Source organism: Zootoca vivipara, chromosome 1, assembly GCF_965207765.1.
Source record: "Zootoca vivipara chromosome 1, rZooViv2.hap1.1, whole genome shotgun sequence".
NCBI classification, from domain to species: domain Eukaryota; kingdom Metazoa; phylum Chordata; class Lepidosauria; order Squamata; family Lacertidae; genus Zootoca; species Zootoca vivipara.
The window spans coordinates 8,861,194-8,885,974 of NC_142582.1; the positions used below are offsets into that span (position 1 = coordinate 8,861,194).

At 44.7% G+C, this 24,781-nt stretch overlaps 1 protein-coding gene across 1 annotated transcript in view; it reads right to left on the bottom strand.

Annotated features, from left to right (window-relative positions):
- PARD3B (par-3 family cell polarity regulator beta) overlaps positions 1-23,931 on the bottom strand; it is a 538,536-nt gene extending 514,605 nt beyond the window's left edge. Inside the window, exon 1 of the mRNA XM_060281957.2 lies at positions 22,563-23,931. Within this exon, the coding sequence (XP_060137940.2) occupies positions 22,563-22,682 (120 nt within the window). The 5' untranslated portion in view covers positions 22,683-23,931. The remainder of the gene's footprint in view (positions 1-22,562) is intronic.
- Between the last annotated feature and the right edge of the window lie 850 nt (positions 23,932-24,781).

A 24,781-nucleotide genomic window follows, 5' to 3' on the forward strand; every position in this document is an offset into this window, starting at 1 on the left:
GATCATGTACCCCTTTCAAGCCTCTTTGATCTCAGTTGGCTTCAAGACATCTAAGTTCCAAGTCCATCTAAGTCAGTGGGATTTTGCTGTTGTACAATTATGCATTTGAATGTATTGCAATGTTGAAGCCAATTGCAGTGGAATGGGAAAATGCCATTTTTTGAAAGTGTGAATAAATGTCACAATGGCTAGAGGTGTGTTCATACTTCCCTGCTCTATGTACCCAGATACTCTATTCCGAACTTAAAAATGGAAAGTGTAATGCTGGTGGTCAACAACAGAGGTTTAAAGACTCTCTCAAGGCAAATTTTTAAAAATGTAGTATAAACACCAACAACTGGGAAACACTGGCCTGCGAGCACTCCAGTTGGAGAACAACCTTTACCAAAAGTGTCATGGACATAAGGGAGAAATGTGCTAAGAGGAAGGCACGCTTGGCAAATACACACCGTGATCAACTTCCGCCCAGAAACCAATGTCCCCACTGTGGAAGGAAGTGTGGATCCTCCACAGTCACTTACGGACTCACTGTTAAAACCGTCTTTATGGAAGACAATCTTACTCGACTACGAGGGATCGCCAAACAAGAAGATGATGATGATGTTGATGTGCACAGGTACTTTCAAGCATGACAGCTGCTTCAGAAGCCAACACCACCTGCCTATTTAAAATTTATTATTCATAAAAGTTTATATACTGCTGGATGGCAAATAAACATCTCTAGGTGGTTTACAAGAAATTATTAAAATTATCAATAGGAACACTTATAAATAAGTGACTGAAAACATGCAAAAGATAACTAACACTAACAAAGAGATTAAAACATGTCAACAACATCTATGTTTCTGGACAGGCCTGCTTGAACAAAACAAAAATAAAAATGAAGCATGCACCAATGAGAGTACAGAGGAGAACAGGAGGAGGAGGAGGAGGAGTTTGGACTTGATATCCCGCCTTTCACACCCCTTAAGGAGTCTCAAAGCGGCTAACCATCTCCTTTCCCTTCCTCCCCCACAACAAACACTCTGTGAGGTGAGTGGGGCTGAGAGACTTCAGAGAACTGCGACTAGCCCAAGGTCACCCAGCAGCTGCACGTGGAAGAGCGGGGAAGTGAACCCGGTTCACCAGATTACGAGGACAACAGGCAGGGAGTTCTGAAGTATAGAGGCTGGCACACTAAAAGATCAATTTCTTTCAAGTGCACAACAAGCATTATGTAGTCAAGCAGGCATATATGGGAGAGGCCAATACTGCAAGGGAAGTGTACTCAAACTGCTAAGGGCTTAATATACCAATAGTAAGACCTTGAACTTTGTCCAATACCAAGTCAGCAATCCGTGTCATTGTTTGGTCAGCTTCAGAGCAAGACTTGCCCCACTTCTCCTCTAGTCTTCCTCTGCCTTGCTTCATAACCCTATAGCTTTCTTCACTGGATAATCTCCCAGAGCCTTCAGGAGCACATCAGAATCCATCCATCCCCATGGGAGGTTCATCCAAACAGGTCTCCACCCTTAGAGAAGGAAGAGTGATTGCCACTACTAGTTCAAACTCAGGGCCAGATTTAGGTTTGATGAAGCCCTGAGCTACTGAAGGTAATGGGGCCCTTTATATGTCCAGCTGTCCTTTGTCAACAACAAATTGTCACTGGTTTTTGTGTTGAATATATGCTATACAGTGGTACCTCGGTTTGCAAACACAATTGGTTCCGGAAGTCTGTACTTAACCTGAAGCATATTTAACCTGAAGCGAACTTTCCCATTGAAAGTAATGGAAAGTGGATTAATCCATTCCAGACGGGTCCGCGGAGTACTTAAACTGAAAATACTCAAACCGAGGCGTACTTTAACCGAGGTATGACTGTATTGTATGGTAATTTATGGACCTAATTAGTCCATACACAACACAAAACAGTGTTGCTGAATGTAGGTTTTATTTTATTTGTTTTTTAATCTTATATTTTGAAAATGTACATCCAGTTTTTTTCCTCCTTTAAATTTTATTGGGGGGGTCCCCAAGAGAGTGGGGCCCAAAGTTATAGCTCAGGCACGTCCAAACAGGTAGATCATGATCTACCGGTAGATCACTCGACATCTGTGGTAGATCACTGGCTCCCCCCAAAGAAGCTAAACAAATTTGGCTCCCCTAAAAAAAGCCCTGCAACCCCCCAAAACAGGGCTTTCCTTCTCCCTAAAAAAGCTCAACAATTTGACCTGAACTCCAAAAAACAGGGCTTTTCTTCCTAAGAAAAGCTCAACAACTTTGACTTGAACCCCCCAAAAGAGGGTAGATCGCTGCCGGTTTTTAACTCTGTGAGTAGATCACAGTCTCTTGGAAGTTGCCCCCCCCCCTGTTATAGCTTGTTTACCTTATAGGTAAATCCAGCACTGTTCAAACTTCATTACATGTTTGATATCACTGCATGCATAGTAAAAAAAAAATATCCAACACTCGTCTTATTTCACTGGACAACTAATGAAAGGGAGCTAGAGGTAAGCAAAAACTGAGTCCGCTATCAATCTAAATTCCATGTAAGATAATCAACATTGTTTAAAACTTCTCAAAGCTATTTTGTTAAAGGGGTATCATTAAGTACAGTACATGGCTTTTAGCAAGAAATCCACCTCAGTTCTTTCTCAGTATTTGAAATAATCAGAGCCCATTAATATGTTTTCAGCACGCCAGTTGTCAAACACAAGAAATCCAGGCTCCAGGAAAAGATATACAAAGCTGCCATTACTGAATTAAAGACAACCAACCACCCCAAGTTTAATTTGTTCATGAACCTTAACAACTTTGCAGAATGTATTTTGTGACACTATCAAGGTGGCACCCATTGTTCCAGATTTATTTGACAAACCAAGCAGTCAGTCAATCTAAAACCAGCATACAAAAGGTTCTGCACAGCTCACAAAAGAATGGGGGAGGACACACACAATGACTGTAGTGTTCACATTTGAACAATGGCTAAATAAAAAGGAGCATCAAGGATGCAGCCATCTAGAAATGAGAGAGTATTCTTCACATTATCTACTCAAACCTTTAAAAAATGAAAGGTCAGAGGTTGGGCTAATACTCTACTTAGTAATATGCTAATTTTGAAGCCATAGCCATTTTAAAAAATCTGGCAGAATCATAATAAAGCAGACAATTCATCAACAGTTTACCTTCCCCAAATTATAAGGTATAATTTTAACACAGAGACACACAATATGCATCTAAATTAAGGTCCAGCACTTTATTTACCAATGCAAGCCACAGCAGGGGAGGGTGTTAAAATACAGGCACATTTTTATTATATTATATATATGGGGGTGGGTTTAGGATTTTACAAAACTGGGAGTAATAATAGTAATTCTGCCAGCTATTCTGGGAGCCAGTGTGGTGTAGTGGTTAAGAGCGGTAGACTCGTAATCTGGTGAAGCGGGTTTGATTCCTTGAACCTCCACATGCAGCTGCTGGGTGACCTTGGGCTAGTCACACTTCATTGAAGTATCTCAGCCTCACTCACCTCACAGAGTGTTTGTTGTGGGGGAGGAAGGAAAAGGAGAATGTTAGCCATCTTGAGACTCCTTAGGGTAGTGATAAAGCGGGATATCAAATCCAAACTCCTCCTCCTCCTCCTCTTCTTCTTCTATTCTGTAACATATTCCAGCTGGAGCACAGGAATAATGCAATCAATGTATGGTATTTTTTAAATGGTTCTTCCAGTAATTATTGTTGTCACTCAATATGAATATTCCTTAGCCACTCTTCCTATCCCTGGGGAAACTTTAGATCAAAGCTGATTTCTGGTTGATGCACTTTGTACAGAAATAAATAAGACCAATTTTAAACCCACAGAGAAGAGCGCATTTACCTTATGAGCCATTGTGGCAGCACAGCAGTGCACAGGATAATGGATATCATCATTAGCAATGCCACATCTCAGGGCACTGCAACCAACCAGCATAGGATCTACTATGCCAATAAGGATGCCTTATTTACAAGGCATAGAAGCCCCCTAGGCCAATTTTACACTGAAGAAACAAGGGGAAAAGGTTCTCTCAACAAGTAAGAGAGAGTAACCTTTTACTCTCAAGCAAGTAAGCAGGATAGCTCTGCCAGGGACAAAACACTTCTGCAGATGACTAGAGCACCGAAGGACCTCAGCAGAAGGCAAAAGACTCACATCCATGTCAGCAAGAATTAGGGGAAACCAAAGCAGTTATTAAGAGGGGGGATGGGGTGTGTATGCCACAAACGTAAACCAAGAAAATCACTGTGGTTTACCAAATAACATATGCATAACACAGGCATCCCCAAACTTTGCCCCCCCCCCAGATGTTTTGGGCTACAATTCCCATCATCCCTGACCACTGGTCCGGCTAGCTAGGGATCATGGGAGTTGTAGGCCAAAACATCTGGAGGGCCACAGTTTGGGGGTGCCTGGCATAACATATGTGTTTGAAATCCATGAGATCATTTTGCGGTATAATTCTATTTGGAGGGGGGGGATAGTCATACTTCACACAGCACACTACGCCTTTCTCATTCAATATTATGGGACAAAGTCTTTCATTTATGGGACTATAGTATCTATAGACTTTTCTGAGCTCTGATGCGTGTTCCAACAATGACCCTTCTTTGACAGTGATACCGCCGTCGCAGCAATCCATGCACTGGTAACCCCCCCCCCATGACTGCAATGTGTTGAATATGCCTTTAAAGACCATCCATAACTACAATTTGTGAAGAATATGGTAGCAAGATTTCTACTCGAGTCCTGGTGCTCTATGAACACATTACACCCATGCTTTATTCCCTCCATTAGCTAGGTCCATGTCTAGGTTCACTGCAAAACGATGGTTTCAACACCAGGTCCTGCTGGCCACTTAGGACTTGGGGTACCTGAAGGATTGCCCCTCTCCCTACACAAACACACATCCCTGGGCCCCTTGCTCTTATGCGATTGTAATTGTGGGACACCGGAATCGTTGCATCACATAATCCTTGATTGTGCTCTTCACTCATCGGCCAGGGGCAAGTTTCTTGCTCCATATCTAAAGGGAATCGCCGATGATTCGAATGAAGCCAAACTGAGATATCTACTAAATGATGAAGACCCATTAAGATCACTCACGGTTGCCAGATTCTTGATCAGCGTCCTATCCCTAAAGAAGACAAACGGACTCCTGCGTGGCTCGGATAACCCTTTTAAACTATGATTTTTTTTGTTTTAGGATGTAATTAGGTGATATCATCATTGATATCTTTTATTAATTTATGAGCAGAGGGCGATGTTTATGTTGTAAATTCATTGTATTGTATGTTGTTGGTCTTTTGTTTTTGTTTTTTTGTTTGTTTGTCTTTTGTAAGTTTTTGGCTGTTATAAATTTGGAGGTTTAAGTACATATTTGTTGGTATGGGAATTGTTGTGTGATGGGCCAATGGCCGTAATAATTATCAATCAATCATCCCTGAGCCCCAAAATCATCAGAAAGAGGGAACATCCATGATGCCCTCAGTCATGGGGTGCCTTCCCCAGAGAAGTCTGCCTGGAGCCAAAATTATTCTCTTTTCAGCATCTGGCAAATACCTTTATATTTATTTATTTATTTAACAACACTCTCCTAGCTGGTTTAGAATTGCATTAACATCTTAAACCCTGCATTTCGTGACTAGTGTGTTGCTTTAGCTCTGCAAGGATGTTTTTACGATTCTGTCACTTTAAGATTGCAACAGAATTTATTTTCCTTTCCACATGATCACTGGTAGTTGTGCTTTCATAGTAGTTGTGAAGATTACTGGCTAGTGTTTCATTGGATTTTATTATTTCACAATTGTTTTAATTGTTCATTGCCCAGAGAAGTTTGCTATGGGGCAATTAACACATACAATAAAAAAGTAAATAATAAAATTCATACTGTGAAAAGGGTTCTCTCCTTAACCTGGCAAGCGAACAGCAGCAACTCCCACGATAACATCAGGAACTGCTGCACAAAATGATACTTGGGCTTATTAATATGCTTGTCATGGTGAACGAACTTTAATGCTGTACAGCTTAATTAAGATTTTCTATTCAAGAAAACATATTGATGCAAGGGCAAATTAGAGGGTTGTTAATGAACTCTGATCCATAAAGGATAAATTAATATTTAGTTGGGTATGAGACAGTATAATCTTGAACATGTCTGAATAAGTTGCATCTAAAAAATTCCGCCGACAGTTTCTCATGCTATAAGAACACAGATAATCTTGGGAAAATCAGAAATAACTGACTTCATCCAAGCAGGGAAATACAACTGAAGGAAATCACTGTAGACCAGGCACCCCCAAACTGCGGCCCTCCAGATGTTTTGGCCTACAACTCCCATTATCCCTAGCTAACAGGACCAGAGGTCGGGGAAGATGGAGAATGTAGTCTAAAACATCTGGAGGGGCGAAGATTGGGGATGCCTGCTGTAGACCAACCCAGGTTGTTATAAGCAATAATTTCACCTTCCTCGCTTAACAAATACAATATACCACACTGCTTTAGCAGCTATGTTTTGCTTCTTAAAAAGAAATGCCTGCTCGTGGGGCAACAATGTCCCAGACCAACCAGAGGTCAAAGTAACCAGAAAACTAACCCAGAATTTAGCACAGAATTAACATCTTGTGTGTCCTGACTCCAATTGTTTAACACAGGCATCCCAAAACTTTGGCCCTCCAGATGTTTTGGACTATAATTCCCACCTTCCCCAACCACTGGTCCTGTTAGCAAGGGATCACGGGAGTTGTAGGCCAAAACATCTGGAGGACCAAAGTTTGGGGGTGCCTGGTCTAACACTTTTGAAGCTTGGTGAGCACTGGCAGAGTGGAAACAGGGAAGGGAAACCAGAAAGGATGCAGGATTCAAGCATAATGGCAATCCAACATTCAAAAGCCTTCTCATGGTAACCATGGCTTCAGATTGCAGCTTGCTGGCAGTAACCAAGCATAGCTAAGCCATGGGGCAGGATTCATACATAAAACAGGCCACAGTGTTAGAAACTGAGATATGAAAGCTAGGAACTTAAAGGCACCTTAAACCAAGGTTATGGGCGCAACAACAAAATATATAGGCACACTTTTTTATAACAAAGAATACAAAGCTGAAAATGAATGAACTGCAGCTAAAATATTATGCTCATTTTTCACATGGTCTAGTCCTTCCCCTGCCCACTCCCTAATATTCTTAAGAACAGGCTTCCTCAACCTCAGCCCTCCAGAGGTTTTTTGGCCTACAACTCCCATGATCCCTAGCTAGCAGGACCAGTCATCAGGGATGATGGGAATTGTAGTCTCAAAACATCTGGAGAGCCGAGGTTGAGGCAGCCTGCTCAAGAGGGTCTCTTCTCTAGTCTTCAGAGAGTAGCTGGAAGTGGGGAGGCAGAAAAAGGTCCTCCTTTCCTTACACTCTGCAGTTTTAGTCTGAAATCTTAGGCGCAGTACTGCACCCAGAGCTCAGAAACTGCTCGCGCTCATGAAATCCCCATCACAAAATGCGCCTAGAACAATACGTGTTTCGGACACTGCCAAGCCACACCATCTCCCTTGTCTCATTAACTTTTTGTGCTAATCTAACTTTGCTTGTGTTCTTTCCCTTACCTTCCTCAGGATTCAGTCTACAAGCCAGTGCGGAAGCAGATTCTGAGGCAACTAAGTCAAGTACAGGCAACTCCCCTCTTGTGCGTGATCTACTGGTGTGCAACCATGTACACATGCGGCTCCGGGAAAACAGAAGCGGCAGGAGAGAGCTGGAAAGTCCTTGTGGCTTGCAGAGAGACCCTCCCAGAGTCCAAAGAGGGAGTCAAAGAGGCCAGAAGCTCAGCAGGGCTTTGCTTTGGCTGCTCAGCCTCCCCGCCTAACAGCTGGCGCAGGGAAAAGCAGTTGCTGCTGACACACTAACCCAGGGGTCAGCAAACTTTTTCAGCAGGGGGCCAGTCCACTGTCCCTCAGACCTTGTGGGGGGGCCGGACTATATTTTGGAGGAAAAAAAAGAACGAATTCCTATGCTCCACAAATAACCCAGAGATGCATTTTAAATAAAAGGACACATTCTACTCATGTAAAAACACCAGGCAGGCCCCACAAATAACCCAGAGATGCATTTTAAATAAAAGGACACATTCTACTCATGTAAAAACATGCTGATTCCTGGACTGTCCAAGGGCCGGATTTAGAAGGTGATTGGGCCGCATCCGGCCCCCGGGCCTTAGTTTGGGGAACCCTGCACTAACCCGTGCACCACTTGTTCGTCAGGGAGTCTGAACAGCCAAAGCAAACAACAACAACAACAACAACGCAAACAACAACAACAACAACAACAACATTTTTATTTATACCCCGTCCTCCCCGGCCAAGACCGATTTAATCAATCAATTGATTAAAATACAACTTAAAAACAGGATTAAAATGCAAAGCCCCACTGCACCTCCAGCTGTGGGGAGGGTATCTTCATGGGCCACGCAAATTCTATAGGGTCCTCCCCGCTTACGTGCATTTCACTTATGCGCGCAGGGTGCCAGGAAGTAACACCTGTGTAAGTTGGGAGTTGCCTGTAAAGATATTTGCATTATCCATCAATCTATCAGAGGCCCAGACTAGGGGTACCCAATGGAAATGATACAATTAGAAGCAAAAACATAGTTTGCTTGAAATAGTCCTGATGCACAGTTAATCCTCCTCTTCCAATACCAGCGGCAAGTTTTGTCTCTTGCAAGGACTAAGTTCTTGACACTATATTCTTAATGGATCCCCACAGGAAATCCCAAGAGGCAAAGGCAAACACCCAGAAGCCCTCTAAGCAGAAAACCTCACTGAAAAGTTGCAGCTCAGAGTCCTATTTGTTTATAATTAAAGGGCCACACCTCAGGGTTACACCTAGGGGAGAGTCAGGCACAAGCTGCTTACTTCTGCTGCTTGGTAACAGTTAACTGATTTGTATTCCCACTGGGGAAAAAGTTACTTTGCCAAAAAGAAAAGAAAAGAAAACTAGGTTGTTTAGGCATTTGTTTTTGAAAAAAAATCCATGTTAACTACTGCTAATCATCTTATTTTCTTTTAAATGCTTACAAAATCAGTTACAAACTACATTCACGTAGCATTAACTCTGCTGGGTGTGTGACGTTTCTCTAATTGGATTACAGGTTGTAGAGCAACTCTAATTTCTTTATTTAAAAAAACTCCACTAAACCATGAATACAGAATATCTGATAGTTTTGAGATCAGACTACTAGAGATAAGGGCTTTGAAGAAAACTTTTTTTTTTAGTCACAGGGAAGATATAGCCCTCACAGCGTTGATGTGTGTGGCACCACACCAGTTTACATCCTTGTGATTGAACTTTTTTGTTAATTATCCATTATCGAGAAGTTTCGATAATCAGCCAAGGGTGTGGGAAGCAAGACGTCCAGGCCCCAGGATGGCGTCTGACATCTCCACCATCTGCATGCCTGGAGATCCTTCGATCTTGACTGTTTACTCACACAAGCAACACATCCTGTAGAATTCTATCAGGTATATTTCATCTGCACAATCGGAATGAATTTCAGGAACCCAAAAGTCATATTACAAATTCGACTTTTGAGGCATCTGGCCCCAAAATGGCAACTAAGTCTTTCGTTTGGGGGACTGTAAGGTAAAGGTAAAGGTCCAGTTGTGACCGACTCTGGGGTTGCGGCGCTCATCTCGCTTTACTGGCCGAGGGAGCTGGCGTACAGCTTCCGGATCATGTGGCCAGCATGACTAAGCCGCTTTTGGCGAACCAGAGCAGCGTACGGAAACGCCGTTTACCTTCCCGCCGGAGCGGTACCTATTGATCTACTTGCATTTGATGTGTTTTCAAACTGCTAGGTGGGCAGGAGCAGGGACCAAGCAACGGGAGCTCACCCCGTCGTGGGGATTCGAACCGCCGACCTTCAGATCGGCAAGCCCGAGGCTCTGTGGTTTAACCCACAGCGCCACCCGTGTTTGGGGACTGTAACCCTGTTCGAAGGAGCCATTTGGCACCTAGCTTACATATCTGAGTTTCTAATGCTGGCGCATGCTTAAGACTGCAGCTGTGAAGCACAACCTTGTATATGTTTACCCATAAGCGAGCCTCGCTGTTTGACGAGGTAGACTCCAAAAATGTGCACCAGACTGCAACCTTGATGTGGGTTATCATGTACAAGATTAAATGAGGAACTGAACTGTTTCTATCACCCTGATTGACAATGTGTAACAGAAGCTGCATATACAACATGAGACTTATTCACAACATTTGACCATACCTGCCAAGTTCCGGCCTGAGAAATAAGGGACTGGACCAGAAGTAGCAGACCGGAAGTAGTGCTGCCACCATTTTGGAACTGGGCGGAGCATGCTCAGAAGCTACTTTTGATGATGCTCTGCCCTGTTGCAAAATGGCTGCCGCACCAGAAGTCGCGCTGCAGCCATTTTGGAACTGGGCAAAGCAGCATCAAAGTCGACTCTGAGCATGCTCCGCCCAGTTCCAAAATGGCCACCGCACCAGAATAAACCGGGGGGAAACAAAAATAACCCCAGTTTTTTTGGCTGGAGACAGCTGGAAAAACGGGGGTTTCCCGGGGAATACGGGAGACTTGGCAGCTATGCATTTGATACCCTGCTCCCTGAATAAGAACAAACAGCACAAGAAATTTTAAACAAAAGCAAAAACCAACACGCCAACAGTAGCAGCAACAAAAGGGCACAATTCCCATTCAGTCAATCTGTTGATATGTGGGGGGACTTTAGGTCGCCTAGAGCAAAGCAGTTTCAAGACTTATTGGGGGTCACTGCACTACAAGGCCCCAAACCCCCTGAACCTAGCCTGAAAGCTTACATCGTAAACTGATGCAAAGTATTCAAAAAATCACAGAATTGTAGAATTGGAAGGGACCATGTCGGTCATCTAGTCCAACCACCTGCAATGCAGGAATTTTTTTGACCGAGGTGGGGCTCAAGCCCACACCCCTGAGCAGAGCTGCCTTTCCCACTGGGTTTACTGGTGCATTGCACCAGGGCGCCGGCCTCTCAGGGGCGCCCCAGCAAGTGGGGGGCTACGCAGCTTTGCCGGCAGCCTTATTGGAAAATAATATAAATATATATGGTAAGAATAATATTGGAGAAAACTGGATATTGAAACCTGCTTAACCTAAATCATATATCCCAGTTTACAGCAGCCCTTTAAAGTACGCTTCACGCAGAGTATACGCGGTCAGAAGTTGACCTGGCTAAGAAAACACCACCAAGGGTGTAGGGAATTATCTCCCTTATATGAAACGCCTTACTAGCTGCACACTTGTAAAAGTATGCAGATGAAAATACAAACGGTTGGGTTTCTTTAACTGAAAAACAAACTGAATCTAAAGAGACTTTAAACTAAAGATAAATGCTTTCTCCCACATTACAAACCTCCCACAAACTCCCACATAACTCCCATTAAACTACCCAAGAATTAACAGCAAACTAGCTTTATAACTAAGCAACTCTCATACTAAGATTCAACTGGGAATCTCTTAAACTGAGAACAACTGAGAGAGTGATCTACTTAGAGATGAATCAAACTAAAAGATCTAACTAAGAGATACAGAAGGCTTTCTGGCAGAGCCTTATATACAAGAAGCAGAGCCCACGCCTGTGAGCAATTAACAGAAACACTGGCACCTGTTTCTCTTAAACAGACAGTATTTACATTAGACTGGCTCTAAAGTAACTTGACTCTTCAAAAAATCCAACAGGCCTCCCCTTTCCCTGCATGCCCACCAGCTGTGTCCCATCAACCATATTGCTGGTGGGCATGCAGCTTACCTCCCAAGCCTCCACAGGAGGAGAGCGATCCCCGCAGAGGCTTAGGATGGAAGCTGCGCCCTGCCAAATATATGGCTGGTGGACGTGCAGCTTCCTTCCCAAGCCTCCGTTGGAGGAGAGCAATCCCCACAGAGGCTTGGGGAAAGGTCGACTCGGTTATGAAGATGTCTGGAAAGAATGGCACATTTGTTTTTTGTTTGTTTGTTTGGTCTCTCACAAGCATGAAGAATGCCTAGCTAAGGGAGGTGTGGGCAGTAGGGACAAAGTCTTCTCCAGCCCTCCTCACCACACAGTTTGTGAAAAACAATTTCTTGGCTGGGATCCAAATCAAAGGTGGCATCCATGTGCATGCCCACGCAATATGTGCTAGAGGAAAGCACTTGTGCTCAGTTGCAGTAATATTTAATAGTCACATAAATACTGTACAAAAATATACATTATATAAGCGTAAAGAAGTAGGGGAAAGGAGATAATGCAAGCTTAAACAAGACTTCTATAAATAACTGGATGATTTGTTCACATACATAATTCAGAGTATGTGTTGTTTATCCTACAGTCCTGATTTTTTAATAAAAAAATACTAGTTTGCCTTTTATAAACAATTTCAGTAAAGCAACCTCTTCAAAAATGTTGTCTTTCCAAGGACCTTTTAATGTTTTTTCCCCCTTTCCTACTGTTTTTGGGGGACAGGAGGCGGGCAGGTGTGGGGGACTCCCTGGTCCTGAATGGGGTATCTGACTTTTAGAAGACACCTGAAGAAGGCAACCCTGTATTGGGAAATTTTTAATTATCTTATGTTTTGCCATTTTGTATATGCTAAGCTGCCCAGAGTGGTTGGGGAAACCCAGCCAGATGGGCAGGGTATAAATAATAAAATTATTATTATTATTTATTTCCCCGCTATAAATCATTTAAAGAAGGGCAAAATATTAACTTTCGGAACTCCCTTGCACCTTGTGGGTGCCAGTCCAAAGGGCCCTGAGAGATTCAGGAAGGTCAAGACCACGAAGGTGAACAGATCAGTGCACACAATGCTTTGGCTCACAGCCCATATCTTTTTTTTTTTTTATTATTATTTTTTTAAACATACTTTTTATTAATTTTACAAAATACAAAAAAACAAAAAAACGGTACATACTTAAACCCCTTTTCCACCTCCTTCCTACCCACCCACATGGGTCCTCCCCTGCCACAGAAGTATCCCATGTTTGTGAACAGTCAGAAATGGTCCATTTTATGCTTGGATTTCTGTCCTCCTCCCCCTCCCCTGACCCCAAAGCCCCCCCCTGCCACCAGGGAGCTCCAGCAAACCAGGGCAGTACGCAGGAGGACATCCATCCAACCATCTATTGTTATACCAAAAAAAGAGAAAAATAGAAATAGGAAAAAAAGGGGAAAAAGAAAAGGCGAAGAAAAAAAAGAAAAAGAAAAAAACAATACAAAACAGAAAAAATTTTCTTGCATTCATAGTTGAAAAACCATATTTTATGGGCTTCCCCTCCCCCCCTTCCCCGGTTTTCATCCCTTTTTTATCATCTGCAACAGTTTCTTACTTTATAAAAATACACCTTTGTATCTTATACAACTTATAAATCAATTGTTAACATTTTCATCTAATATTCAAATCACTGAAAATTCAAACTCCCATTTTCTCTTCCCGTGCCTAATTTTTTTTTCTCCCTCTATAAGCCTCCATATTTTCACATTTTCCAAAATCCATTCACTTTTAAAACTATAACTATTCTCAATTTAACCTTACATCCCCGATTACCGGCTCCACCCCCCCCAATCCAGCAAATTCCAAAATCAGCAGACCAGTTATAAACCTGTTAATCCATCCTTATAATCACAACATCACTTTCCCTTCACCCCACCCCCTGTTTACAGTCTCTTGCCATCCAGGTCACCATACAGGACCCCTGAATTTCTTCTCTTCTCTGCATATTTTTTCCTTCTTCCCTGTGGGCGTTCTGGAGTTCCAATAATACCAATCGTGCCCCCCTCAAAGACAGGGCACTCCATCCAACTTTTTGTAGAGTAGAGTCATCATTTTTTTCATGGTGTGTTTCATTTTGTGTTGAATCATCACAGTCCTCATCTTCATCTTTTCCTTCCCCATCATTGTCATTCTCACATTGCTCTTTTTCAGTGTCAAAAGCTTCATCTCCTAGAAAATCATATTCCGCCATCACCTCCTGAAATTTCTGCTGTAACTCCTGTCGTCGTGTCTCCTCTTGACATAACTCTATTCTTGTTTCCCACATTAAGGTCAAAACAGACCGCTGGAACTCAGGGGAACACTTTTTTGTTGACATATTTCAGTCCTGCCAAGGTCAAAACTTATCACGTGGGGTGGAATATGATCACAGTTTATTTTCTCGACTCCATTTTAACAAGCTGGCTGCATTCTTCAAGTCTTGTTAACAATAAAGTTCGAACTCACATTTCACAAGCACTTAAGCCAAAAAAGAAATTCCACAAAGTCCAGAAATACAAAGTGAAGTAAAAATTGACTTATAAATCCTGATCAACTCACTGAATTGCCTAGGCTGCCGGCTCCCGAGGGAAAGAAAGGTTTTTCTTAGGCTTTACCTCATTGCTGCAGGGCAGTCATAAACCACAGTCTCTCTCCCCTTTTCACCCTGCATCAAAGGGGATATTCTCTTTGATGCCTTTGAGGGATCCTTTTGAATTACAAATCTTCTGTTTATGGCTTCGGGTTTCTATTTACTGTCTCTTTGTTGCCGTGGGGGGGGTGGCTTCCTCTTTTCTCCCCTCTCTCCCAGACCAAATTGTTTTATAATCCAAATCGTGAGGTTACTTACAGTCTTTTCCAATCGTTTTATTTTCGGAAGAATCCAGCGCTCTCCGCCTTCGGCTTGAAGCTTCTCCCTGCTAGAATAACGTTGCCGCTCAAAATGGCCCCCGCGACTTCTACCCTCCTCGCTCCGGAGCTCTTATTAGAGCTAACCGAAGAGTTGGGGAGTCCGGATTGGGTCTGTGCCGAGCAAATTGCCCTCGGGACGCCTTTCCCGAGGTTCTAAGGGGCGCAGCGTTGCTCTCGCTGCCCTCCCCACTCCTAGCAGAGACGGGCCGTCTCGGAGACGAGACGAAACCCCGCCGATCGACGCTGGCGCTGAATCCGGAAGCTCCACAGCCCATATCTTGACTATGTAAGGAAGGCTGCCGGTGAGCTTTGTGCCTCTGAATGCCCTAATATTTGTCTCTACGGGTAGCAAGAGCACAACACTGCCCATGTAGTTTTTACTTGTACATGGTCCTTTCCTAGCTAGATACATATTGGTGTACATGCTGTACACACCAAGAGTTCAAACTAACAATTCACCCATTTCAGTTTAGTTTGCCTTGAGGTTGCCGATCAGAAGGTTGGCAGTTCGAATCCCCGCGACAGGGTGAGCTCCCGTTGTTCGGTCCCTGCTCCTGCCCACCTAGCAGTTTGAAAGCATGCCAAAAATGCAAGTAGATAAATATGTACCGCTCCGGTGGGAAGGTAAACGGCGTTTCAGTGCACTGCTCTGGTTCGCCAGAAGCGGCTTAGTCATGCTGGCCACATGACCTGGAAGCTGTCTGCGGATAAACGCTGGCTCCCTTGGCCAGTAAAGCGAGATGACCCCAGAGACATCCGCGACTGGACTTAACGGTCAGGGGTCCCTTTACCTTTACCTTTAATAAGCTTAGATGAGTTACTTTTTCCTTGTTTGAGGAACACTCTCCATGACAAACAAAAACATTGCAGCTCAATGCTGAGAGACAGGCTTGCTGGCTACTTTCTACTTATTCCCACCTATGAGCAGTTGAAGATATTAAGCAGTGCAGCAAAAAGATAACCATTCTGGTTGTTCAGCTTTAATGAGCTCACTGGTAACTTTTTAACAAGTCGTGGAGCTGGGAGTGATAATCCCATACAGTGGTACCTTGGTTCTCAAACGCCTTGGTTACTCAAACACCTTGGAACCCAAACACTGCAAACCCGGAAGTGTTCTAGTTTGTGAACCATTTTCGGAAACTGAACATGCTCTGTTTTGAGTGTTACACTTCCAATTTGAGTGCTACACTGAGGTCTGTCTGTTTTTGCTATTTATTATGCATTTTTGTGGCTTTTTTGTTTTGTTTTTGTGACTATGTGGAACCCAGTTCAGTTACTGATTGATTGTGTGCCTGCAGTACATTGATTCTTGTTTTCATTTTATGGATCAATGGTCTCGTTAGATAGTAAAATTCATGTTAAACTGCTGTTTTAGGGGCTGTTTTCAAAAGTCTGGAAAGGATTAATCCATTTTGCATTACTTTCTTTGGGAAAGCACGCCTTGGTTTCGGAACGCTTTGGTTTTGGAACAGACTTGCAGAACGGATTACGTTTGAGAACCAAGGTACCACTATACTAGTTAAAGTTCAGCCTAAAAGTATTTGTTGCCTCTCATTGAAATGTCCCACACTTTCCCCAAATTCCAAATAGCTATTTTATCTGTTAGAGACCACCTGGTTTAGATCAGGGATGGCTAACTTCAGTTTTCTCAGAAGCCGTTCTATTTGCTGCACAAAATTGAATGCCTCACAAGTAATCAGGCTCTGTAATAAAAACCAGCACTTCTATTTCTTACATGTTGAGAATGTTTTAATTGTACCTTTATTAAAATGTGAGGCCAGATAAATTACCTTAGGGTGCAGATCTGGCTCACCATTCAAAAACTCCTGGCTGCTAACTACCCGTAGTAGTAATTATTCACTCTCCTATGTCTCCTTATGCAGGGACCCAGGTGGCGCTGTGGGCTAAACCACTGAGCCTAGGGCTTGCTGATCAGAAGGTCGGTGGTTCGAATCCCTGTGATGGGGTGAGCTCCCGTTGCTTGGTCCCAGCTCCTGCCCACCTAGCAGTTCGAAAGCACGTCAAAATGCAAGTAGATAAATAGGAACCGCTACAGCGGGAAGGTAAACGGCGTTTCCGTGTGCTGCTCTGGTTCTCCAGAAGCAGCTTTGTTATGCTGGCCACATGACCTGGAAGCTATACGCCGGCTCCCTCGGCCAATAAAGTGAGATGAGCGCTGCAACCCCAGAGTCGGACACGACTGGACCTGATGGTCAGGGGCCCCTTTACCTTTATGTCTCCTTATACCGCACAAGAGGCTTCATTTTAATATATATTTTTCTGTTTCAGATTTTGTCTCCATATGGATAGTACAAGAGAAGAACATCCCAGCTCTATTATACCAAACAATGCAGGGTTTTTTTGAGAATCTCTCACAAGAAGTTTGACCTGAATTTTTCAGGTCTCTGGAATGTTTGTTTTGGATTCCATAACTTCTTGCTCCCTTATGAAACAAACTTATGAGGAAGTTTGACTGTTTGTTTTACCATCGTAATTAACGGTGACAATTTTTGGCTTAGATAAATAACCAGGCACTTTGGATGCTATACACTAATAACTCAAACATTTATCAAAGACAGGAGAAGCTGAATCTTCATCTTTCCTCCCCTGAAAGCATTGCTTAAGAGGGACATTTAATTGAATGGAACTTCCCACACATAACTCAGACTGCATCCCAGATTCTTGCAAAGCGGATAGACATATTTGCAATCAGTACGGCGATCAAGGTGCCTCTGCTCACTGGGGCTGATGGATGCTATAGTCCAGGGTTGGCCAACTCCCGAGAGACTGCAATCTACTTTCAGAATTAAAACCTGGCAGTGACCTACCCCCGTTTTTTAGGGGTTCTGGTCAAAGCTGTTAAGCTTTTGTTAGATAGAGTGAGTGCCCCATTTTAAGCCCTGTTTTATTGGGGTTCAGGGAGGGCGGTTCTGGGGGGGTTCCAGGAAAAATTAAGGGGGGAGGGGATTAGTCGCTCACCAAAAGATTGCTGTGAAAGCAATCTGCATCACAGCAAAAACTCTTCCGTTCCAGAGATCAGGAGAAAATGCAGGGAGGGGAGAGGGGGCCGGGCCGGGTGCTCTTAGGCAAAAGCAAAGGAAAAGGAGACCGCGATCGACTGGAACCTCCTGGGGATCGACCAGTCAATCCCGATTGACCTGTTGGACATCCCTGCTATAGTCCAAAACAGTGATGGCCAAACTTGGCCCTCCAGGTGTTTTGGGACTACAACTCCCATCATCCCTAGCTAACAGGACCACTGGTGAGGGGTGATGGGAATTGTAGTCCCAAAACAGTTGGAGGGCTAAGTTTGGCCATCACTGGTCCAAAACATCCGAAGGGCCATAGGTTCCCCACCACTCCTCTAGAACAGGCACATTCAGCTCCCAAGAGACAGCAATCTACTCACAGTATAAAAAAACAGATAGTGATCTACCCATTGTCTTTGGAGAATGGACCAGAGTTGTTGAGCTTGTTTTAAGGAGCCAGAGTGCGGGGTTTTTTTTGGGGGGGAGATCATTAAGTGGCCAAAGATTTGGACACGATTGACCAGGAACACCTTGTGATCAACCAGTAGATCACGATCGATCTGTTGGACATGCCTGCTCTAGAACAATAGCAAATTAATTTCCTGGACTTTTGTCACAGAGTTACATCTATCACGGGCCCCTATTCCAAGCCCCCTATTTCTTTCATAGGTGAGTCATGCAAAACTTTAAACACATCACCAAAGCTGGAACTCTAAGGTTAGTTCTGAAAGAGATCATATCTTTCGGAACTCAGAACACAGGCACTGTGATTACAATACATAGTTTCATACGCAAATAATTCATAGTTGGTGCACGAATTGCAATGCATTGTAATCAGCATAAAATACAAGGTATTTCCTTGTCAACAGAAGAAGAAAAAACTTAGAAGAGTTTCGGAGGGTTCTTTCTCAACCACCTACACTGATATTGCATCTTGTGGATGAAAGAATACTCAGCTTGTGAAGCAGCATTATCAAGAAAGAAAATGTGTCTGTAATCAACTCTCTTCCAAATCAATCACACGACACACAGGTGTCTAGGGTTGATGGTGTTAACAGAGCAATAAAAACGAAACGCTTGCAGAGTACCTGATTTACATCATCAGCATGTGCTTGCTTTTAAAGGAGAAGGAAGAAAGCACTGATCAAGCATTTGTAGAAACTTGGAAAATGCCACACTGGCCCAAACCAACATTGATGTGAGAACCAAGGACTCTGAGGGGCATCTAAGGCAGGGTGGTCCAATGGCCACATGCGGCCCTCCAAGGCCTTTCTTCGGGGCCCTCAGAAACATCTGGCAGGGTCCTAGAGTCCTCCCACATCCTTCCCAAGAGGTAGGAGTGCTCTAGGGCAGGCTTCCTCAATCTCGGCCCTCCAGATGTTTTTGACCTACAACACCCATGATCCCTAGCTGGCAGGTCATGGATGATGGGAATTGTAGTCTCAAAACATCTGGAGGGCTGACTTTGAGGAAGCCTCCTCTAGGGCTCTGCCAGAGCATCACAACTCCTTCCCAAAGCCCAGTGCATCTCTCACCTAGCTTTGGGAAGGCAGCATGGGGGTTGGAGAGGAGCATCCAATTTTGGCTTGACTCCACACCCCCGTGCAACACAGCAGTGTGCAGCCAGCGGGTTCCATGTTGAAGTACCCATTTGATATAAAAAGCTGGACCGCCCTGATCTGTAAGTAAATATGCACGCCATCACAACTGTTTGCCAAATACAACGCCATCACAACTGTTTGCCAAATACAACCGCTCCCTTTATGCCCTACTGCTTTATCTTCTTTTTATACCCATATTTAACACAGCAGAGTATAACATGTGTTTAGCAGTTCAATAAACATTCTGAAATAGCAACCACCCATTATGGCGGAGGGAAAGAGGACTAGGAGGAGTGATTTGTGTTTACAAATGTTTCATGACAAAAATCTTTATTATCATATGGCAGAGCCCCTTGGAAGGCCAAAATCAACCATCAAACCTCATGAATCTCTGAACTGTTCATGTACAAGTTACATCATTTTTTTGCTACTCAATGGTTTGTTTTCAATTAGTGTGATGCTTCTACTCTAAGTATGGCTATAAGATGAACATACAAAGCTGTCTGATATATCCAGCCCTATATTCCCAACATAGATATTGCTTGTCATTGAGCAGATGGATTTCCCAAACCTAAAACATACAATTCTGCATCCAGCCTAGTCAGGCATTGGACTTGGCATGTTTCATAAAGCATGCATTCTACCACTGAGCTATAGTCCTGTCCTAGTAATAAACACTTGCCATTGGGGAATCAAACCCTGGTTTCTCGCACGATGGACATACAAGTTTGCCACTCTACTAACAATGAGAAGGGTTCTCCATTTATCAAAGCCAGCAACTCATTGTAGTAAGGCGTGGGTAGGCAAACTAAGGCCCGGGGGCCGGATCCGGCTCAATGGCCTTCTAAATCCGGCCCATGGACGGTCTGGGAATCAGCGTGTTTTTAAATGGGTAGAATGTGTGCTTTTATTTAAAATACATCTCTGGGTTATTTTTGGTGCATAGGAATTCATTCATTATTATTTTTTCAAAACATAGTCCGGCCCCCCACAAGGTATGAGGGGCAGTGGACCGGCCCCCTGCTGAAAAAGTTTGCTGACCCCTGTAGTAATTTATCCCTTTTGGTTTAAGACATGCCATGAACAAAAGAGATACTTTAAAAATAGAAAAGGTTCACAAGCAGTAACTCAGGTGGAACATGAAACTACCTGTATAAGAGAGAGATCAGAATTTGAAGTCAAAACAAAATTTAAAAATCCTTCCAGTAGCACCTTAGAGACCAACTAAGTTTGTCATAGGTATGAGCTTTCATGTGCATGCACACTTCTTCAGATACATTGAAACAGAAGTGTATCCGAAGAATTGTGCATGCACACGAAAGCTCATACCTATGACAAACTTAGTTGGTCTCTAAGGTGCTACTGGAAGGATTTTTAAATTTTGTTTTGACTGTGTCAGACCAACACAGCTACCTACCTGTAACCAGAATTTGAAGATCACCCTAGAGCAGGCATCCCCAAACTGCAGCCCTCCAGATGTTTTGGCCTACAACTCCCATGATCCCTAGCTAAGAGGACCAGTGGTCAGGGATGATGGGAATTGTAGTCCAAAACATCTGGAGGGCCGAAGTTTGGGGATGCCTGTCCCAGAGCAAGGAAAGGAACCAGCAGCTGTCTAGATCAGGCATGTCCAACAGGTAGATCGTGATCTACCGGTAGATCAACGGATGTCTGCAGTAGATCACTGGTAGATCATTGGCTCCCCCCAAAGAAACTGTACAACTGTGGCTCCCCTAAGAAAAGCTCAACATTTTACCTCCTCCCAGAAAAAAACTCAACAACTTTGACCTTAACCCCCCCATTCGTCTTCCTCCTTCCTAAAAAAAGTTCAACAACTTTGACCTGAACCCCAAAAAGGAGGGTAAATCACTGCCGGTTTTTAACTCCTTGAGTAGATCGCAGTCTCTTGGGAGCTGGCCACCCCTGGTCTAGATAATACAACTCCAGTCATTGGCTATGGTGGTTGGGGCTGATGGGATACCAAGTCCAACACCTTCTGGTGGACCACACATCCCTGACCCATCTCCTACAGGAAATATGGAGCCAAGACACAACAGAGGCTTACCTCTGACCCACCCACTTTCATACCATCCAACACACTGTGATCTCAGAAAATGAAGAAGGAACAAGCAGCAGCAGCTATGCCTATCAGTCTTGTATGGATGACAAGAGGAAAACATCATAGGGACAGAGCATGTTCTCCAGTTGCAAGATGGACATCCCTCAAAGCAACTTCCCACAGTTGAATACTCTCTGCCCAGCCTACATCATTAAAAGGCACATGGAGCTCAGCCATCCCATTTTTGGTGACTTCACCATTCCTCCTCCAGCAGTTGCCAGGAATGCGGGGCAGCGCGAGAACTCAAAATGAGACAGATAGAGATGGACCCACATAGCAATTGCTGTTAGATGCCACGACTGGGTGAAGATCATTCATCAAAAGGAGGTTGGTTTTTGCTGGCCATCAGCTTGGCAAAATCATAATGAATGCTAGAAAGTGACAGACAAGTCCAGTGATGAAGACTTTAACAAGTCTATGGTCCTTCAGTTTAGGAACCTTTAGTCACCTGTGGTAAGTAGCTCAGAAACAAAGAAGAAAAACACCTAAGTTAACATGGAAGTTAGCAGCACTGCAAAACCCAGGACACTTAAATTAGAATAAAGGCCCGTTGAAGCGGTAAACAAAATAGAGCTGTACATCTAACCTTCCGACTGTAACAATTCATACAAACATATTTGGCAGTGCTGTTCTGAGTATTATTGCAACCCCTTGTCTTCCTTTGTACCCAAGAGCTGCTATTGGCTGGACAACCTATCAGCTCCCAGGGAGATCTTACGATGGTGGTATATAAATCTAATAAATAAATAAAACAAAAGTTTGGCATTGCTATTTGCAACTAACTTTTTGCCTTTATAAACACTTCAGCCACACATAAAACACAACAGGTTGTTTTTTTCCCCTTAAGGAAACCAGACAATATGTTTATAAGCAACATTTATGAAGGGAAATTGACACGGAACATCACAATCCCATCTCTCATCTTACACTGTGGTGTCATTTTTGACAGCAGTCTACCATCATACGAAAAGGCCATTCAAGAAACTGGCAATGTGCTTCCGTTTCAAAATATGTACACATGGAGCAGAAGGATGCATGCAATCACCTTGCAGGCAGAAGCCACAGGAGGTGACTTTTGCCTTGCCTTGTTACAGGTAAAGAACATTCCTTACCTTTTCTTTGGTTCTCAGGTATCTCTGGAGAGCCTGCTGTGTTAAGTCTCTAACCGGGATCTGTCCATCCTTACAGGGCACCACAATCCCCGTCTTGCCAAAGCAAACCGTCACTTTCATCTCATCCAAATAAAAACCTATTTAGAGGCCTGTTGTTGTTGTTGCTTTTTAAAAAACGAGGGGTTTCAAAAGGAAAAGATTGGGAGTGGGGGCGGGGAGGAGAGAGCTGTGGGCAACCTTGCCAGCAAAGTGAGCAAAATAACATTCACCTTCCAACTCTTAAAACAGATCCTAAGCCTCACTGTTTGGGGGGCAATGGGGTGGGGGGTGGAGAGAGAGAATAACTAAAAGTTCCTCTGAGCTGCAGCAGGTGTTTAGGGAAGGGGGAGAAAGAGAGATAGAGAAGGAAAGAGGGCCAGAACTGCTGGAGGGAGGGAAACAGGCCCGGGAGATGGAGGCAGGCCAAGCAGCCCTGGAGGCTGAGGCAAAGCGAAACGGCAACAAAGGTCACACTCGAGTTCTCCAATGGAGAGAGAAAGAGGCAGAGTAAGGGAAGGAGGGATCGAAGAGCAAACTGGGTCTGCCCTATGGAAGGCAGCTGCACACACCACGGAGGGGGAAGAGAGGAGGGTGGTGGCGGCGGCGGCGGCGGCGAGCGCGCGGCCTCCGTCTCCTGCGCGCTCAAACGCAAGCGGCGGCGGCTCGGAGGGAGTTGGGAAGCGGCGAAGACGCGCAGCGGCGGCGGCCCTGGGGGCGAGGGAAAAGGGCGGCCCTTGGCTCCCCACCCCGCAGAGCCTTCCCCACAGGCTGCTTCCCCAGAGGCGGAGGCGGCCAAAACCGGAAGGGAGAGATTGGAAGCGTCTGTGCGCCCCAGGGGAAGAAGCGCAGGCCGAGCCTTGGAGAGAGGCGCGCCAACGCGGCGAGGCACCTCAGTCTCGGAGCGAGGGCAGCTTGGGAACTGCGGCGAGGGGGTTCCTTCCTTCCTTCCTCCCTCTCTTTCCCGCCGCCCGCCCCCTCTCTGTGGGGCAGCTGCCTGGGCGCCACTACTCCCGCCCCTTCCCGCGCGCCCTGCCCGGGTCTCTCCACCCAACTCCTCACGGCTCAGCGCCCAAGCACCCCGGGAAGGGAAGGCACGGTTCTCGGTCGTGGGGGGTGGGCAAGGTTTGCGCGCGTGCTTTGCTTCCTCCCGCAGCAACGGCAACAGCTTAAAGGGGCCGCGGACACCTCCTGGGCCGGCCAGCCGCCCTCCTGCTCCTCCTCCTAATCCTCCTGCATCGAGCGTTTTAAATGCAAGCTCCGTAGCAGCGCAGCAACAAGTCCTCTCGCCAGGGCGAGGCAAGGCAGAGGGAAACTATCCCCTGCTTGATCTGTTTCCCACAAAGTTGCGATTTTGTTTTTGTTTTTCCGAAACTTTGTTGAAATTTTTAAATACAGTTGCCAAGCCTTCCCCAAAACATGTTAAGTGTTGCACGCAGACTTCGAGGCTGCACGGACGGCAGCAAAGCAAACTCGGGGGACATCTTTCACATTTACAGATCCCAGTTCTGAAAGGGCATATTGTATGTATTCTTCCATAGAGTTGGAAGGGAGCAAAGGGTCATCTAGTCCAGCCCGTGCAGGAATCTTAACACGCGGTTTCCCCATCCGATTTGAAACCGGACCGTAGCCTGCTTAACTTTGCAGATTTCCCTTTAGTGCAGACTACTATTTATTAAATAGACAATTCAAACCAGCGAAGTTGACTTAGAGAGGTTAGCCTGCTTTCTGTGATCTTCCTCACATTCACCAGCTGTGGGACTGTGCAAACCCGGTGTGTTTATGTGGCAATTAGGTAAAGGTAAAGGTACCCCTGACTGTTAGGTCCAGTCGCGGATGACTCTGGGGTTGCAGCGCTCATCTTGCTTTACTGGCTGAGGGAGCCAGCGTACAGCTTCCGGGTCATGTGGCCAGCATGACTAAGCCACTTCTGGTGAACCAGAGCAGCGCACTGAAATGCCGTTTACCTTCCCGCCGGAGCAGTACCTATTTATCTACTTGCACTTTGATGTGCTTTCGAACTGCTAGGTGGGCAGGAGCTGGGACCAAGCAATGGGAGCTCACCCCATCATGGCGATTCGAACTGCCGACCTTCTTATCGGCAAGCCCTAGGCTCTGTGGTTTAGAACACAGCACCACCAAATTCACAAGTATGGCCTGGTGGCAATAGTATGCATACTTCC